Source organism: Sinocyclocheilus anshuiensis, unplaced genomic scaffold (genome assembly GCF_001515605.1).
Source record: "Sinocyclocheilus anshuiensis isolate Anshui unplaced genomic scaffold, SAMN03320099.WGS_v1.1 scaffold130, whole genome shotgun sequence".
NCBI lineage: Eukaryota > Metazoa > Chordata > Actinopteri > Cypriniformes > Cyprinidae > Sinocyclocheilus > Sinocyclocheilus anshuiensis.
Window position 1 is genome coordinate 1511974 of NW_015544207.1, and position 15300 is coordinate 1527273.

At 35.7% G+C, this 15300-nt stretch overlaps 1 protein-coding gene across 1 annotated transcript in view; it reads right to left on the minus strand.

The window, feature by feature from the left end:
• LOC107697007 (zinc finger protein 512B-like) overlaps positions 1 to 15300 on the minus strand; it is a 60641-nt gene that overhangs the window by 41899 nt on the left and 3442 nt on the right. Inside the window, 1 exon segment of the mRNA XM_016497622.1 lies at positions 14853 to 14978. Coding sequence (XP_016353108.1) covers positions 14853 to 14976 — 124 coding nt within the window. The 5' untranslated portion in view covers positions 14977 to 14978.

Sequence of the window (15300 nt, forward strand, 5' to 3'; positions counted from 1 at the left end):
TTATTTTAATGATATTCTAATGGGCCGCTTTGTGATATCACAAAGCCCGGAAAACAAACGCTGTAGTCCAAACGAACCATTCGTTGTAGTTCTTGAAAAGGGATTTAAGACTGTGTCTTAAGAACTAGTTTGACCAACTAGCAGTTGCCAAGGGGTAATCAGGCTTACTTTTCCAATACAATTAAGACCAATCTACCTTTTCATAACTGAATTAAAAAAGTTATGACCAGTCTTGAAGAAAAAAAATAGATGACTAGCCTAACTTTTTAAGACTAGTCTACACAGTTTATGCAACTGGCCCCTGATTGGAATCCGATCATATTTAGCAAGTGTGAACGGCAAAAAAATCTCATATAATATGATTTTTAGAAATCCGTTTCAAGCTACATTCATTCATATGTGGTTTGAAATCCAATTCAAATCACATTTCTGGAAATCTGTTTCAGTTTGATCGCTCAGATGGGATTTTGCGTAGCTTTTTTGCCTGTGTCACTTTCTCACGCCACGTAAAACGTAAACACATCAGACCAGACGCTGTTTGTAGAAAACATGCGGAATGTCTTTGCAGAAACAAGGTTGTGTTGTTTTGAAGTGCTTTGGAGTTGTTTAGACACAGCAACAGTCTGAAGTGTGCGATGGACCAAATAAATCATCTGACTGAGAACCATTCCAGACAGCAGAGCCGCGGCACAGAAAATCACTGAGGACACCAAGTCCTTTGTTTTAAGCCAACACTAGAATTTGTGCGAACTTAAAAACTAGAAACACACACTAATACAGCACAGTGTTTGAGCAAAGAAGCTATAGAGGGTCTGCTGAAGCCATTAAGGGTGTACAGTATCAAAACCAACAGCTGGACTCACTGACCCCCCTCTTCATTTTCCACTTTCTCTCAATGTTCAAGACTCATTGTTCATTTCCTTATGCTTTGGCCTTTTCCCAGATGAGAACAGGGTTCAGGGCAGCACAAAAACATAAGAGAGATAAAAAAAAAACACGTTTCTCAGAATTTTTTTCCATCAAGAGGTGGGTAAATGTAATAATTACTCATCAGTAATTTCTCCACACATATACAGCATGCGGTCTTGAGGTGGAAAATGTTAGTGTTTTTTTTATGTAAAAGAAATACTTTGAAAACACAGGGTAAAAGCAATGCTGTATGAATCGGCATGATTGTAGAAAGCCAGTGAATCTACTCTTCATGGCTCATGTCCAAATATCTAAAGTGGACTTAAACCAATGAGAAGACAGCATAAAACTTCTCAGAAGGACATTGTTTACAGTTACATAATGATGTATGAACTTCTAAGCATATTTTGTCAAGCGCGCGCACTCAAAAAGAGTGCTTTTTATATTGAAAAGCTTCACTTAGATGTTACAACCCATAGACTTAATAATACATTTTAAGAGTTATTGATGATAGATTTCAAATGAAAATGTTTTTTATTGCTCTTTTATGCATTACACTTATACAAATAAAGGAGAAATAATTTTTCTTCTGGTGAATTTATGTGGTGGGAAAAGACAAAAGTACTAAGCACATCATTTAGAGCAAAGAGAAAATGAGACTAATAAAGTAACAAAACATAAAACATTGCTCGCCTTTAATGTGGAATGCAGCTCATTAGTGTCAACAGGACTATTGAATTTTGCCTAAAAAAAACAATTTCTCCAAGTACTAACACATCTATGCAAAACTAGCAAAACTAAATACATTTTATGATAGGCTTATAATGTTTAAATGTAGAAAGATAGCACTGCTATTGCCCTGTGAAGTGACATTACAGATGGCTACAGTAACAATCACTTTACTGACACACTCTGAAAATAAATCTTACTTAAAGAGATATTTCACTCTATTCTAAGAGATACTGAACTATTCTTTTAAGATAACTAGTGTAAACTCGGGTTTACTGTCAGTTCTTCATCCCCTCTTTTACTCCCAGACGGCATCACAGCTCACAGCTAATTTTAGACAAATCCAAAATAGAAAAGAGCCTTCATCTAGAAGACACTGGTTTACACCTGATGAATAGATAATGTCTGTTCAAACACTAAACTTGTACAATTCATCCTTACTTACAATCCTCAAGGCCAAAAATGAACCCATTCTCAAAATTAACACAAAATTAAATTAAAGGTCCCATGGCATGAAAATGTCACTTTATGAGGTTTTTTAACATTAATATGAGTTCCCCTAGCCTGCCTATGGACTTTAAGTGCCAAATGCAAGCAGATTCTTGCTTCAATGAGTATGTAAATTGCAACATGGTTTAAATTCAAATGAACTGAACTTTAACAATAGTTCAAATCTCAATGATGTGAGCAACCGAAGAGATCAAAAGTTTTCGAATGATTTAAAAGAAATGAATGAATGACATTTTGTACATTATCATGAACTAATATGTAATTATGTTAAATCTGCACTACAAAAAAAATATGTTATTGAAGTAGAACCCTAAAGTTCAAATTCATATTCTTGTCTTATTCTGATTCACTATGTTATGTCTACCATATGATTTATGGTTTAGCCTGTCTGGTTGGAATTCTTGGAAAATAGTAGGGTTATGTTATTCTTGTTTGTGTGATATCCGTAAATATAAAAACAAGGGCCGGCTACTATACCATGTGTGACTTCTAAACAGCAACCCTCGGTAACTTTCAGGGAATCATCCATTGTCAAAACAAAGAGTCAGTAATGGAAAGTGAAAGTCTTTGCCAAAACAAAATTCAAACCACAGCTGCAGATACGATACTGTGGAGCCCCGCACATGTCATGTGAGAAAAATATACATATATCGTAGCCACGAATTACAAATTCATTCACACAAGCTTAATTCATTCCCTCGTCACTTGTGTGAATATATGCCCTCATTGTTTGATCTTTGTTTTTGGTTGTAAATAAAAGTGAACAGCAAAAACACTATTAACTACATTTGATAAACATTTAACTCCTATTTTGATTGCAAGTGGTCTTTAATTCTGGGCAAACAAAATCAAAAGTTATTATTTAACCACGTTGACCTCCCTGTGGGAAATTTGTTTTGCTTCCCAGCGATTTCATTTTATGTTTGTTTTAAAAATATTCCTTGTGCACAAACGTCTGTTATATAATTTATTAAGTATAACATTGCTGTTAATTAAATTATAAAAGAGCCCAGCAGGTGGTATTTTACAAAGCTGCAAGCCAAACAAAAATGACTGGTTATCAGATAAAGAAGAAAATGATAATGTGTATTTGATGGACTATCACATCTGTCATCAAGATATAACGTCAACAGTCTGACACTATCTAAATACAGGATAAAGAGACTATTCATTTTATGGCACAAAAGAAAAGCACAAAAATCATTAATTCACACTTAACCTATTTTAAACCCCAGGTTTGAGCCATTTTAACCCTCAATGAAGCAACACTTGACACTAGCACATTTGAAAGGGTGTAAGCACCAATTGTGCACTGTTAGCCCTAAAATGCAACTCCATGGTGTACTGTGATATTAAGCCTAAATGTTAAGCTTTAATAAGAGAGAGTAGGGAAAGATACCAGGCTGAAAAAGACACACTCAAACTTTGTTTCTGCATGTGATGCAGTTTGTTTTCACACCTAGCAGCTCTCTTCAGTAACGGTGTGGAATGGGCGGCGCTCAGGCTTTGAACAGATGGACGCGATGCAGTGGGTCAGAAATGAGCTGCGTCGTCCCCAGTGACCTGCCACCTGACAGCATCAGCAGCACAGCAACACCGCCATCCAATAAAAGAGCAGCCACTGAATTTGTGAATTAGGCGACTAGAGTCTAATGTACAAAATATATGGATGTGATCCAGTGGCGTTTAACAACCAGAAAGTGTCTAAATTATTTACTTTAGAACAGTAAAAAGTGTGTGTGTGTGTGTGTGTGTGTGTGTGTGTACAGTGCCCTCCTTAAGTATTGGGACAGTAATAACAAAATTTCTTTGTTTGCTGTGTAGTCAAGACATCTGCAAATATGATTAAAAGATTAATATGAGACAAAACTACAGAATGTCTCATTTTATTATTAGCTGTTTTAACACATACATGTTTTACCAAATAAAAAGGACAGGACTTTTAGAGTTCATCCCACTATTTGATGTGAGCATAAGTATTGGGACAGTTGAACTTAAGGCAGATGTAAAAGATTAAAAGCTATTATTTAGTTGCAGATCTCTTGCGTGCAATCAGAGCAGTGAGTCTGCGACCCATAGACATCACCAGACTCTTGGTCTTATCCTTTGAAATGCTTTTCCCAGCCTTTAATGCAGCCAATTCCAACTGTTGCTTGTTTTGGGGAGTTTCTGCATTTAGTCTCCTCTTTAGCTGGTGAAATTCATGTTCAATCGGATTTAAATCTGGAGATTGATTTGGGCATTCTAAGACTTTCCATTTCTTTGCCCTGATAAACTCCTTGACTGAACTGGCAGGGTGTTTTGGGTCATTGTCCTGATGCAATATGAAGCGCTTCCCAATGAATCTGGTGGCATTTTCTTGAACATTGGTAGCCAAGATGTTTCTGTACAATTCTGCAATCATTCTGCTACTGGCATCATACATTAAGTCATCAGAGACAGCTATGCATGCCCATGCCATGACACAACCTCCACCTGCTTTACAGATGAGGCAGTATGCCTTAGGATCATTTGCAGTTCCCATTTTCTCCACACTTTTGCTTTCCCGTCACTTAGATAAAGGTTCATCTTTGTCTCATCTGTCCATAAAACTCCCTTCCAAATCTCTACTGGCTCACATTTGTGCTTTTTTGCAAACTTGCTGATCAGAGGTTTGCATCTTGCTGTGTAGCTCTAATTGACTTTTCTTTTAGCATCCAAATTGCTTGCTTTTTTCTCAAAGTCAGCTCCCTCGTCTTCATCCTGGTTTGTGTGTATTGTCATCGAATGCAAGACTTAGAATGCAGAAGCAATGGATATAACTGATACGACACATTCCCTGCTTTTAATATCTGAAGAATTAATGCAACAGGACACAGCTGATCACTTAGAAAGACCTGTGAGGCAACTGTCCCAATACTTATGCTCACATCAGATAGGGGGATGAAACTCTAAAAGTGCTGATCTTCTTAGCTGGTAAAACATCTATGTGTTGAATCACCCAATAATAAAATAAGACATTCTGTAGTTTTGTCTCATATTCACCTTTTATTCATATTTACAGATTTCTTGACTCCACAGCAAACAGAGCAATTTTGTCTTTACTGTCCCAATACTTATTGAGGGTACAGTGTGTATATATTTGTTTTAGTTAACTATAGGGCTTTGTAAGTTGGGGGGTCTGTAAGGTTTTAATACTTTTATTCAGCAAGGAGGATGCAATAAAATTGATTAAAAATGACAGCAAAGACATTAATAATGTTACAAAAGATTTACATTTCAAGTAAATAATGTATCAAAGTTCCCACAAATATATTAAGCAGCACAACTGTTTTCATCATTGATAATCAGAAATGTTTCTGCAAATAACCATATTATAATCATCAATGTTTCAGCAAATCAGCATATTAGAATGATTTCTGAAGGATCATGTGACACTGAAGACTGGAGTAATGATGCTGAAAATTCAGCTTTGCATCACAGGAATGAATTACATTTTACAAAATATTCAAATAGAAACCAGTTATTTTGAATTGTAATAATTTTTCACAATATTACTGTTTTTACAGTATTTTTTATCAAACCTTGGTGAGCGTAAGAGACTTCTTTCAAAAACATAAAAAAATCTTACCAACCCTAAACTTTTGAATGGTAGTGTATATATGCTAAACATATTTCTATGAAATTCTTGAAAAGCGTGCTTTAAATAACTGTACTGACATTACAACATTATGACGAAATATTTTTTGTATAGACTCTGTGAATGAAAATATCTGAATCAAAGTTTCAAGACTTTTGTAACTTGAATGCATGCAAGCAAACTAATGATCTGTTAAGCATTACTTAATATAAAGTTATTCTAGTGTCACCAAAGAACTTTCAGACTGATATGTTTTCAATTTGCCTGTTTTTGCTAAACGAATGCAGTCATATATAACTCCGAGTTAACCTTGAGCCAAAAAATGAAATTATTCTTTCGTATGCTGTATGTAATAATTTTTCCAGTCTCTCTGACAGGAAAGAGGCCAATTATACAGAGGCATATGTTACACTCACACAAAAAGTTTGTCTGCTCCGCACTCACTACAATTACAGCAGTCAGTAAGAATGACCTTATTTGTTCCTACTGCCTCTTTCAGCTGCACTGGCCAACTGCACACAGCTGCTGCCAAAGGCTTTCCAAAGCATCGGCAAGCACTGCGATCATTCAGCTTTCCACAGGAGAGAGACAGAGATAAATAGTTTCAGAGATAGTGAAGGAGAAAGGGAGGAAAACTATGACATGGGGCTTTATTAATGGGCAGTACAGTTCATACATACTGCAAAAAGTGAACACACTGTAAAAAAATAATTTCATACATTTTTTTACACTGTCAAATTGGTTTTTCTTGTTTTAAGCACAAAAATGTAATAATCTTTATGCTTTTATGCTAGAAAAAAGTTATTGTAAATATAATGAAAAGAAAAAGAAAAGGAGCTAAGCTTTCCTGGTAACTTTATCGTAAGAATGTTTAAATATTTATTTTGTAAATATTTTTACAAGAAAAGACAAAAATACTGATTAAAAGTTTTTTTTTATAGTTCGAAGAGCTAATTCTACATGCATGTGAATCTTAAAATTCACTTTCACTGGTGTAATACAGTGATTCCGTCATATTCAATACTTTCTACATTAATTCAAGCTATATTACAACTCTATTCTATTATATATACATATATTATGTCATTATTTTATTTGACTTGAATTCATGGTTTTAGTTAACTAAAGCTAAAACTAAATAAAAAAAAACATTTTGTTACTTGAAATTAAATAAACGAACTTTTTTAGCTAGCTAAACATGTTATTGTTTTAATTTATAAATGAAAAATATATAAAATAGTGAATTAAAAAAACGCTTTAAATTATCAATATAAATTGTAATAGTATCTCAGTGATAACACTGGTTGACTTTAACCAGTTCTTTTTATTTTACTTTACTATGTTTTTCTTTTCTTTTGTTTTTATTTCCAGTTAAAGCTGAGTGTTTTATTATCTACTGGAATCTAATGGGTGATATAATTCAGAAAATATGTTTTCTCAAGTACTATGAGATCACTCTAGCAAGAGCCAAGTATATAATGAAAAGAAGACAGCAAATTCCCCAGTGGGGATCTGTGGGCTTTAAATGAGTTTGCTACAATTCATATTTCACACTATATACAAAACAAAATTGTTGGAATTATACAAAATGTTTTTATGCCTACCTGTGTGATCAAGAACTCCTACAGTAAATGTAGAAAAAGACAAATTGCTCCAATTTCCCCCCAAAAACAAACAGCTAAAACACACTGTTGATCAAGTAGTGCAGAAGGAACTATGTCTGTGGAACGTCTAAACTCCTCTTAAAATTCACATTTTTGAGATTAAAATGACTCCAAGATAAATTATGTTTTCCACCTTTAATGCAATATTCTACAAAAATTCAAGTAACAAACGAATCACTTTTTTACATCTCAAAACCTTTCAGGTTTAATAGGGGTGTGTAGACATTGTAATGTACATCATTGAACACAGGATTTTATGATTCATTCTCTGATAACAACTGGCTGGATGTACAGGTATCCCGTTTATTACACAGCTACTTGCCACATGAGTAAATAATTAGACACAAAATATTGATCTGAGCTCTTTAAATATAAAGCTTCCACAAAAAAAAAAAAAACAGTTCCAAACAAACTGCATTGAGCCTAGACCAAGTTCAGACATTTAAAGCATAATGTACAGTCATATCACTAATTACACAGCTTTTCACCACATAAATAATGAAGAGGGCATAAAAAGTTATTTGAGAAGAAAGCATTTTAAAATCATGCTTGTTTATTATCTTCAATCCATTACAGAGTACAAAACAGTATTTCTGGCAAAAAGATGAAGACTTCAACAATATTACCGCAGGCCTACTATTAAAGGGATAGTTCACCCAAAAATGAAAATTACCCCATGATTTACTCACCCTCAAGTCATCCTAGGTGTATATGACTTTCTTCTTTCAGACAAATACAATCAGAGTTATATTAAAAATGTCCTGGCTCTTCCAAGCTTTATAATGGCAGTGAATGGGTGTCGAAATTTTAAAGTGCATCTATCCATCATAAAAAGTGCTCCACATGGCTCCGGGGGGGTTATTTTGTATGAGAAAAATATCCATATTTAAAAAATTATAAACGAATCTCTATGCTGAAGCACTACTCTCTCATGAGCATGCATATGACAGTTAGCAAAAGCTAGATATTACTGTTTATAAAGTTTTAATTATGAATATTGTTCCAACACAAATGCATCGATTCACTTCAGAAGGCCTTTATTAGCCCTCCGGAGTCATGTGGAGCAATTTTTATTATGGATGGATGCACTTTATTTTGCTTCAAAATCTCTACACACATTTACTGCCATTATAAATCTTGGAAGAGCCAAGATGGTTTTTAATATAACTTTGACTGCATTCGTCTGAAAGAAGAAAGTCATATACACATAGGATGGCTGGAGGATGAGTAAATCATGGGGTAATTTTCATTTTTGGGTGAACTATGCCTTTAATACTTTAGTCCTTCATTTTACGATAAATACAGTCGATGGCCACACACACACTGCAGCTAAATTCAGTTGTCAATATAACTTTTAGTGTTTAATCCTGTTCTCTACACACACACACACAGTAATTTATGAAAGTGACCACTGCATTCTACAACCGAATTAACAAATGAAAAACGCAGGTAATGACAACCACATTTTACAAAAATTCAACACAGTGTGTACAGAACTGAACTGAGCAACTTGTTGTTAATGACATATTTTAACGCGAGTTGTGTCTCTTTTGTATGTGCAGTGCAAGAAGTCACGGTACATTTGAACTCAGTGTTGCCAGATCTTGCTAGAAAAAACAACAAGAACAAATATGAACATAATAAACTCAAACCCAATTGCGTTATCTTGAAAATAAGCCACGTACCAAAATATAGCGTCCCGCACCTGCCTACTTTATTAACTCCATAAACTGGATTGCTTCATGAGCCGAGCCCAAACAACAAACCCAGAGATACTTAATAATCATTGATTAAAAGAGGACATGGCAACCTTTCAAGAGTGCTCTCTGCAAAGTAGCCTTCCAAACAAAAACAAAACACGACAGCTCTGTTTAAGGTGGTTTAGTTAAAATCACTGAACAGTCTTTGGTCACTGTAATTCACTCCTGTATTGTGACTCATGAAACCACACATTGTGTCCGTGGCAAATAACTGTTTGAATTAAATTAGAGAGAGTGTGGTCAGTGTGATATGAGAGATGTGAAAGAAGTGCCGGCCTCCAGTTCCCAGATGAATGGTATGTTATTCGGCATTGCTACTGATGTTATTATCAGGCAATAACACCTCGGAAAATCGAAAATCGTTTTGACCAACATTGCTTACAGATATTCAAACTTTTCCATTGCTTATCAGTTATTACATATCATGTTTACAGATAAATGGCTCCATCTGGTTGGTCTCTAAATATAGTGCATCCAGCAACACTATTACACCAGTGCAATTTCGACAGTGTCACAGGTAATGTGACTTAATATTTGACTGTTTTATCTTTCTATTAATATTCAATGCAATATTAGGCTCATACAGCCAAACCTAATATTGGTTCTTCTGTAATTACAAATGGACTTCAGGGGGAAAAATTAAAATGCTACAAACGTGTTGAACACAGCCCCTTGAAAGTAAGATAAAGCCATTCCAGACATAAGAAACTAAACAGCTGCAACTGTGCTATGCAGCTGCTGACATCTAACAGCCTGAGACCAGACAAGTGTCTCGCACCCTTGGCAGAAGAAGCCATGCACTGTCTCGCAAACACGTACACACTTTCACACACAAGCGATACTTTGGGTTAAAGGGATAGTTCACCCAAAAATGAAAATTTGATGTTTATCTGCTTACCCCCAGGGCATCCAAGATGTAGGTGACTTTGTTTCTTCAGTAGAACACAAACTGAGATTTTTAACTCCAGCCGTTGCAGTCTATCAGTCGTATAATGCATGGCAATGGTAACAAAATCTATGAGAGTAAAAAAAACATGCACAGACAAATCCAAATTAAACCCTGTGGCTCGTGACGACACATTGATGTCCTAAGACACGAAACGATCGGTTTGTGCGAGAAACCGAACAGTATTTATCTCATATTTTACCTCTAATACACCACTATATCCAACTGCTTTGAGCGCGTGCACGGCATCCGGTGCGTGAGATGTGTACGCGCTCTGGTGTAGTTTACATTAAAACCAGTTAAACTCTGCGGACCCGGATACGGGTTAAAAATTTTTATGCTTCATTTACATAGCCTTCCTTATATGGTATCAGCCCATATATGGGTTCATTTGAAAGCTTGGAGTGTCTTCTTTACAAAGAATACCATTCCTTTTGGTTTTTATATTCATAAAGCAGTAAAATTAAGCTTAGAAATGTATTCGTCCCACACACGAATTTCCGCCTAACCATTGCGAATAATTTTTACGAAGAATGTGTATTTTATATATTTTTCACAAAAAAGTCAAGTCATATATCACAAGAAAGCTCTCACTCTGAATGGTATAGATAGCTGCCGGCTAGCAAATTAGCTCCGCACTGGTCCAGGGATGATGCAACCTTGTTGTCATGGAGAGGCGCTGTGGATACAGGAGTGAGTCAACTGATGAGGTGAGAGGATGCCGTGAATCAGTATCCCAGTACAGAATGCACATAAATGCACATATAAAGCTGGAGGATATGGATTCTATTTTAGATTGTGATAGACCAGATATATTTTATAATGTAGACAGTCTTGTGCAGATTTTGTTACCATTGCCATGCATTATACGACTGATAGACTGCAACGGCTGGAGTTAAAAATCTCCGTTTGTGTTCTACAGAAGAAACAAAGTCACCTACATCTTGGATGCCCTGGGGGTAAGCAGATAAACATCAAAGTTTCATTTTTGGGTGAACTATCCCTTTAACCCACATCCCAGGGAGGCTGGACTGAATGCTTCGGGTTCGACTGACTAATCAGTGGCATTGTGACATCAAAACCACAGCTAGGAAATGCTATTGTTTATGTCTGAATTCCTTCCAGACACATTGTTTACAAGTTAAAAGCAGTAGCCACAACCACAGGCCACAAATAGGAAGCCAAAAAGAATATGTAAATAAACTGAAAATCTCCTTTTTCCATAATGTAAATCATTCTCAATGCAAGGAAAAACACACTCTTAATAGTCTTCCCTTGAAAGAGCCATCAATAAAAACCCTGATAAGAATATAATGTGTGTCAATTAATCAATTAACCCCCTAAGCCACTTCATCAATTCCCTGTGTCACTTATTATTGTATAGACGGCATTCAGCGCTCGGTGGAAATACTAATGGCAGGTTGTTGTTCTACAAAGCCGACATCCATTCCGGCGAGTGTTAAATTAATGCATTAGGAACCTGCTTTTGAACATGTAGTCTGAGTCGAGGAGAGGTGCTCAGCATATAGGGGGCTGCAAACTCAGCGATAAATATTCTCCAGCAGAGACAGCCTGGCCTGACGCTGTGAAAGCAATAAAATGCTCTTCACAATCCGCAGAAAAATTCAAACAGCATGGCCCGGCACAAATATCATTCTCCCAGCTCATTTGTGAATCAGCGCCAAGTTTGTTTTCCACCAGATCTTTGCCAGGCTGCTTTCGCTTCACTCTGAGCAAAGAATTATGGGATTTTTTAAGTTCAAAGCAGTAGCTGCACAAGCTCTCGTTCAAATTTAGCTTACTTACCAAAACTGTGCAACAGTTGGCACATTTTACATTTACCAAATTAAACAGCTGAATCACATAATTGTAGTACCATAAGCCTCTCCATTTAGCAAAAAAATCCATTATCATTAAAGCCCATCAAATTATGGGTACCAGAGAGATCCTCAATTTGCGACTAATAATGCCCATGCAGGCCTAATACTGACAACAAAAAATCATGAATATGGAACTTCCTCTTATTCCCTTTCAAAGCACTTAATTGCCAAAAAACAGAAACGAGCGATGGTAGTGGAGTGAATGGACCAGAACGCTGAAACATTGCTCGTTTTCTCACAAGAGCTCGTTAAACAGCAATACATACACATACTCAATTACGACATTTCCCTAATTGTGCATCAGATTGGTGGTCTGGATGTGAGTTATAGTTGCTTCATGTCAGAATATCTCTCGCTCTAGAACTGGGGTGTAACACTTAGCGTCAACATTAAAACACTGCAGACACAGCTCCAGACACACTCTTAAGAGCATGTTAGAGCCTATAATGTTGCATTGTATGCGTGGCTTAATGCAACATAATGATATTGTGTCCTGTCAATGTATTTGCATACTTTGCTATGATACTTGCATTGCATAATGAGAAAATCATCACATTTTAATTTACTTAAAGGTGCACTATGGAAGGTTTTTTTTTTTAATGAACAGCTGAACAGTTAAAAATTAACAAGAAACAATTACTGAGTACATAAAAAAATCTGAATTCATAACTGTGTCCTTGCCTTACCCCGATTCACAATGGAAAGCTTATAATAACGATTTAGAATTTGAGCTGTCAGATCGGATTTCGTCTTTGTATGGTCATGTCATGCAATGTTCTTACATAAATTCTTACATGCGATGTATTATGTGAAATTGAAAGATAACTTTACTACACACAAATTATGGCTAAGTACACAAAGTAATATTGATGTTGGCAACATTAACGATAAAAACACTGCTAGTAACTTGCAATTTTTGGTCACACTTTATTTTAAGGTCCAATTCTTGCTATTAACAAACCATTTATGACATTTACCTCAATAAACTCCTAATTTGCTGCTTATTAGTAGTTACTATGGTAGTTGTTAAGTTGAGGTATTGGGTAGTATTAGAGATGTAGAATGTGATCGTGCAGAATATGTGCTTTATAAGTACTAATAAACAGCCAATATGTTAATAATAGGCATGCTAATAAGCAACACAAATTATGGCTAAGTACACAAAGTAATATTGATGTTGGCAACATTAACGATAAAAACACTGCTAGTAACTTGCAATTTTTGGTCACACTTTATTTTAAGGTCCAATTCTTGCTATTAACAAACCATTTATGACATTTACCTCAATACACTCCTAATTTGCTGCTTATTAGTAGTTACTATGGTAGTTGTTAAGATGAGGTATTGGGTAGTATTAGAGATGTAGAATGTGATCGTGCAGAATATGTGCTTTATAAGTACTAATAAACAGCCAATATGTTAATAATAGGCATGCTAATAAGCAAGTAGTTAATAGTGAGAATCTATACTGAAGTGTTACCCAAATTTTTTTGTTTAAAAATGGCAATAGAGAGTCCAAAGTACTGTCTCAATGAAACACAAGTATTGACAGACTTTTTCTTCAATATTGTGATGTAGGCTACATCTGATCTGAATGTTATAGAAAAATGTAGGACAGGGACTTGGTTGTGTGCATCGGTTGTTGATTGGATTTTGAGACAGTGTTGGACAATTTGATTAAAAATGATGGGGTCAAAAAAATGTACGCTATATGTACATTAAAGCTTAAAATTTTAAAGATTGGAATACTGCAAAAACAAAAAAAAAACACAAAAAGCAGGAAAAACAGTTTGCATCAAGAGAACAAAATCATATCTTCCATGGAAACTGGCGCAAAATAGAAATTCTGGCATTTCAGAATGAAATTTACATAAAAATATGTGGACAGAAACTCGGATAATAAAACATGTAGTGGAACTTTAGCTTCCTAAACTTAGGTTTGGTTGCAATTAACTTAATTGTATATTTTTGTTTAATGCATATTTTATTTATTTATTTCAGAAATAATTAATAAAACATGTACTGCCAGTACTACCATTGAACATCTAGCAGTTAAAAAAAAAAACACTTTTTTAACTCTACAGCTGAGCTGAAGAGTCAATCAAGAGACATTTTGGATGCAATGGATGCATTTTGCATTTTTAATAATCATTCAAATAATTGTTGATTTAGTCACTGTTCATTGCAGCCCTACTAACACTGACCCAGAGTAATGTCTATCTTATCAATGACAATGAGATTATAGCAGCTGTTATCAGTGCTATACTGCATAATATCTCCTTTTAACCACTTCTTTCCATTCCACTTGTCCATTTAAACGGTTTTGTTCAATACTTTGCTTAGGAATGCAGAGGAAATGACACAATATTCAGTTTTACTCCAGCACTGAACATGTGTACAGGACTAAAGTTCAGCCATGCAGGGAGATGGTATGTATTTCACTGACATTAAAAACAACCTTACTCCCATCTGTCAAAACACCTTGCTTTCACCATAATAAGGCAGCCATCATTTCCTCTCTTAAGCACACAAGTGTGAAATCGCTTGTCAAAACCTCAGAGATGTCAAACAGGTTGAAGCAAGTGTGCAGTTGTAACTCAGCTCTTTTAACGTGCAAATGTACTCCACAGACTGTGCAAACAAAAATCTGAAATGAAGTCAACGATTCTACAAAGTTGGTTATTCCTTTTTAATATGCCTACCGTGTAAACAACAATTTTTGGTAAATGCCACCTGCATAAACCAATGATTTGTTAACATTTTACATGCCCTGTGTGTGTTAGTTGAAAATCTTTATTGTATTTTTAAACCCAAGCAAGCAGCTTGCGTTCTTACTGTGATTGTCGTTTTCAGTGCTGCCCATTCGGGGCATCTCTGCGGGGTGGGCCTGTTTGGCAGTGCGCCTCTTTGACAAGCCCGAGGAAGGCTTCACCACCCGGGCACCACTGGAGGTGTCCATGCCTGTTTAGGATACAAATAGATCAGGCCAAAGGAAAATGCATTATCTGCACAGCAACAACATAAACCCAAAGATGCTTTCACTGTATCTGAAAGTTTTTGAACTGGGATTACAGACACCTGCTGAGACAGTACAGCATGCACACAGAATGACACAATTAATACAGACACACACATCTAATTATTGTCATCGATTTTGTTGCCTGACTGCATGAGGGAAAATTACAATTACAGTCTTTCAGCACGGTTGTCTTCCAGTGTCTGTCTGTCCGTCCGTCCGTCCATCTATCTGTCTGTCTGTCTGTCTGTCTATCTATCTATCTAT